Source organism: Acomys russatus, chromosome 10, assembly GCF_903995435.1.
Source record: "Acomys russatus chromosome 10, mAcoRus1.1, whole genome shotgun sequence".
Taxonomy (NCBI): Eukaryota; Metazoa; Chordata; class Mammalia; order Rodentia; family Muridae; genus Acomys; species Acomys russatus.
Genome location: NC_067146.1, coordinates 65,417,955 through 65,421,116, shown reverse-complemented (window position 1 = coordinate 65,421,116; position 3,162 = coordinate 65,417,955). Strand labels below are relative to the sequence as shown.

The following is a 3,162-nucleotide window of genomic DNA, read 5'->3' as shown; positions in this document are numbered from 1 at the left end:
ATGTCTTTATTAGAGAATATCCTTTATTTCCAAGGTGGGCTTGGAGTCTTAGCCAATATGTTTCTTATTATTTTCTATACCTGCATAATCTTAGATCACAGATATAAGCCCATGGACCTGATCTTCTGTCAACTGACCTTCATTCACATAATGATGTTCCTCACTGCAGGGGAAATTTGGCTTGCAGACATATTTGAGTCACTGAATGTTAAGAATGACTTCAAATGTAAGGCAACTTTTTACATATACAGGGTGATGAGAGGCCTCTCCATCTGCATCACCTGCCTCCTGAGTGTGTTCCAGGCTGTCACTATCAGTCCCAGTACTGCTTTGTTGGCAAAATATAAACATAAACTGAAACAACACATTATTAAAGCTTCCTTATATATTTGGTCTTTTAATTTGTCCTTCAGTAGTAACCTGATCTTCTATGTTGGTGGTTTTACTAATGTGAGTGAGACCAACCAGATGAAAGTCTTTAAATCGTGTTCACTCTTCCCCATAAACTACATCATCAGAGGATTTCTTTTAACAGTGACAACCTCCAGAGATGTGTTTCTTGTAGGAGTCATGCTGACAACAAGCACATACATGGTGATTGTCTTGTTCAGACATCAGAGGCAATGCAAGCATCTTCATAGCATCAGCCAACTGAGAACATCCCCTGAGAAAAGGGCCACCCAGACCATCTTGATGCTGGTAGTTTTCTTTGTGGCCATTTACTGGGTGGATTTCATCATCTCATGCATGTCATTCCTGTTATGGATGTACAACCCAGTCATCCTGACTGTTCAGAAATTTGTTATGAATATTTATCCCACAATTACTCCTTTGGTACAAATCAGTTCTGATAACAGAATAATCAATGTACTGAAAATCCTGTGGTCAAAGAGGCACCAGATTTTTAAAAAAAGATGGTTTTTTTGTCTTCTTTGAAAAAACAATTCTTTTATTTTTATTTATATGTACAAGTGTTGTGCTAGCATGTATCCATGTGTGCATTCCTGGTTCTTGAATGTTTTCATGTGTGCATTCCTGGTTCCTCACATAGGTCTGAGGAAGTCATGGGACCCCCTGAAGCTGGAGTATCAGATGGGTTTCAGTGACAGGCTGGTGTAGCCACAGTTATTGCTTGATTTTCTAAATTACAGCTTCTTCCTGAATTTCAATTGTTCAAACAGCAAAGCAAACTAAAATTTGGGGCAATAAATATATCCATTTCATTTTGCTGCCAAGTACTATAAAGTTCTTATTCATTGTACATTGTAAGTTGCTGTTTCCACTTTAATTTTTCTACTCTCTGTATTTTACTTAATATGATGAAAGTGTTTTTGATTCTAAGATAATTCAAAAGATGCTCCCTGCTAATAGTGACTTTTAAAGCCTTTCTTTTGAAAACATTTTAATCTACTCTTAGTCATCAAAAGTAGTGTAAATTGTATCTTTAGTTCTGTTTACTAATTAAAGTTTTTCTGGATCATATACACAATGTGAATTTAAATTTTTCATTTTTTACACTGACTCAAGTCATATATGAAAATTTCATATGCCTGTCTATTGCATTTAATGTACATTTAGTGAAATATTATTGATAAATAAAAATTGTTTGTATACACATACATGATGTACAATGTGTTTTATATGAATGTGTTTTTTGTATGTTTGTGTGTTTGTGTCAAGTGTTCCCCACAATACCCCACCATTTAAAAATTATGTGTTTTATTGAGAAAATAGTTTTCATATAATATATTCTGAATAGAGTTTTCCCTTCTCTTAGTCCTCCCAGTATACCCTCATCTCCTTTCCCAACCTGATCCACACCTTTTCTGTCTCTCCTTAGGAAACAAACAGGCCGCTAAGTAATAATAAATTAAACCACAATAAGATAAAGCAAAACAAGCAAATCAGAATAGTACAAAGCAAATAGAAGTAAAAGAGTGAGGAAAAAGCACAATTAACATCCAAGTTCAACACAGGCATCCCAAAGAATGACAAAGCAGTCATAGTATAGATGCCAAAGACCTGTAAGAATTGCATTGAGTTCATTTTTTGTTGGGCATCTTCTTCTGGGCATGAGGTCTACCAGTAAGAGTAATATACTTCCCAAAATGAATTTCCTTGGAGAAAACCAATGTTTGAATTGCAACTGGACATCAAATGGAGTGGCTTCTAAGTTGGATGGGCATGTATCCACTTTTTTTTTTGTTTTTCAAGACAGGATCTCTCTCTGTGTTAGCCTTGGCTGCCTTGGACTCGCTTTGTAGACCAGGCTGGCCTCGAACTCACAGCGATCCACCTGCCACTGCCTCCCGAGTGCTGGGATTAAAGGCGTGCGCCACCACGCCCAGCCTATGTGTCCACTTTTTATTCTGTAGGACTCCAACAGGTGCAGACCTGTGCAGGCCCTGTGCATAGTTTTCCAGTGTCTGAGTTCAGATGTGTGTCTGTTCTGCTGTGTTTAGAAGGCCTTGTTTCCTTGGTGGACTCTGTCCAGTCTGGATCTAATAGTCTTCTTACCATCTCCTCCACAGAATTCCCTAAGGACCAGAGAATGAATTTGGTGGAAACATCTCAAGTAGGGATAAGTTTTTCAAGCTCTCTTAACTTGTTCATATTTTCTATCTGTGAGTCTCTGTGTCTGTTCCTACATGCTTCTGAAGGAAGCTTCTCTGATGATGACTGAGCAAGACTCATATCTGTGAGTCCAGTAGAATGTCATTAGGAGTTATTTTATTGCTACCTTACTTTAGCAGATCTTCAGAACTTGTTTTCCCCTTGATCCCTGGCCTATCTAGTCTCAGGTTCTTAATCACTCGAGAAGTGTTGGGTATGTTTTCCATCTCATAGAATATATGATTCAGATCATATAAGTTATTTTTTTGTTATTTCCTCTAGCTTTGTCCCAGTATTACACAAACAAACTTGCTAGCAATTCACCATTACAGACCAAAGTGTTTCTAGTTGGCTTGGTGTTTAATTTTTTTCTTATGTAGTATACCTGTTACCTTCAAGTACCAGGAATCATTTAGGAATATATAGATTTAATATATTACATATTTTAATACATTAATATATATTTTAGTAGCTCTATTATATTTTATTTCCATTTGATCTCTTAAATGCTTCTTATTCTTAGCTGTCCCTCTCTGCATTCACTTTCTT

General features: G+C 36.7%; 1 protein-coding gene across 1 annotated transcript; it reads left to right on the top strand.

The window, feature by feature from the left end:
* Positions 1-936, top strand: LOC127194708 (vomeronasal type-1 receptor 48-like). Its single transcript, XM_051152270.1, has one exon. It carries the CDS (start codon positions 1-3, stop codon positions 934-936), a length of 936 nt encoding a protein of 311 aa, XP_051008227.1.
* The last annotated feature ends 2,226 nt before the right edge of the window (positions 937-3,162 follow it).

What these genes read in the sequence shown, in the direction of transcription:
- LOC127194708 (XM_051152270.1), top strand. Translation starts at nt 1, where the DNA reads ATGTCTTTATTAGAGAATATCCTTTATTTCCAAGGTGGGCTTGGAGTC.